This window comes from Papaver somniferum, chromosome 2, assembly GCF_003573695.1.
Source record: "Papaver somniferum cultivar HN1 chromosome 2, ASM357369v1, whole genome shotgun sequence".
Lineage (NCBI taxonomy): Eukaryota > Viridiplantae > Streptophyta > Magnoliopsida > Ranunculales > Papaveraceae > Papaver > Papaver somniferum.
Window position 1 is genome coordinate 67,242,385 of NC_039359.1, and position 1,357 is coordinate 67,243,741.

The 1,357-nt window shown below is 38.2% G+C and overlaps 1 protein-coding gene across 1 annotated transcript; it reads right to left on the bottom strand.

Annotated features, from left to right (window-relative positions):
• LOC113351272 lies at window positions 1-633 on the bottom strand. Its single transcript, XM_026595287.1, has one exon. The coding sequence runs from the start codon at window positions 631-633 to the stop codon at window positions 1-3; it is 633 nt and encodes a 210-aa protein (XP_026451072.1).
• Window positions 634-1,357: the final 724 nt, after the last annotated feature.

Sequence of the window (1,357 nt, forward strand, 5' to 3'; positions counted from 1 at the left end):
TCATATGTAACAAGCGAATATGTTGAACCAGCTAGTAGTTTTGGTCTTAACTTGAGAGTCATCAAACCATTTTACTTCATCCCGAACTGTCGGCGACATCCTCGGTGAGTGCTCTAACCTAACTGAAACCTTCAATTTGTATTCATCTGCTACTTTTTGAATCAAATTACAAACTTTCTCCTCTTCAGACATACAAACCGGCCTGTTTTCGGTAATCGACGAGTACTTAAACTTGACCACAATCTCCGCACTGAAATATCGCTTCTCAATTTCATCCAGTGTTGTCACTAGCGTCTTCGAGTTTCCCGTTGCTATAGAAGAATCGATAGCTTCAACAACAGTTGGAATGAAGCTAAACACCACACTTTGCTCCGGTTCTTTGTCAAAATAATCCACCATTGAATCAAGACGATGAGATATTTGACCATAATCTGCCACTTCTTGTCTCATGCGAACCATATTCCTTGCATGAATTCGCATTTCTTTGAGATTTTCCTTTTCGATTGCGTCCTTAGTCTTAAGCTTTTCGGGTTCTACTTCTTTCTCACGTTCTTTAGCTAGTGTCTTCAGATTTTCCGACAAAGACTTCAACTCTTCGGTTTTGTTTTTTGATTTCTCCAAACCTTGTGCCATTCCGATCGGATTGGTTATTGATCTTAAGAAAATGCTTCCTCAGGTGGTTTTCTTTCTATGAGTGTTTTGAGTGATGAAATCGTTTGAGGCAGTGGATGGTTTTATAAGGTTAGGATTTCCAAGAAAGCGGGAAGAAATTCTTTGCAAATTATGAAGCAGTAGGGTCATGGGTCCAAATTTTGGACGCTGACTACACGTCTTTATTGACTTCGATAGTGGCCAATTTATGTCTGCATTTTCAAAGAAAAAATCCATCAACATGTAATGAAAACGTGGTGATAATAATATGTGGTTACAGACTGGTAGCGGTGGAAGCTAAATTAGTACTCTCTTATACATGCGATTGCTACTTTCAATGACTTTGCGGTTAGTAGACTCTTTGTAAAGCTACGTTATAAATAAAAAGGTATTATCTTTCGGCAAAAATGCTTTCAGAAGATCATCTTTCGGCGATCTTTTCTATTTTATTTATTATTAGATTCTATTCTAAGAAACCATATTAGCCGAAAGACACTGATAAAGGCATGAACAAGTGACCACTGTAAACATCGGCAAAACCGACAGCGACAAAAATAGCCAGTGGACCTCGCACCCCTGAAAATTAGCAGGTGCCGAGTTATTTTGTGCTCCCGTTTTTGCCATGTCCACATTTAGTTCATTTAGTATTCTTGTTCTTCTAAATGGCAGTGACATGGATTTAGCTTATTTTCTGTTTTTAATGATG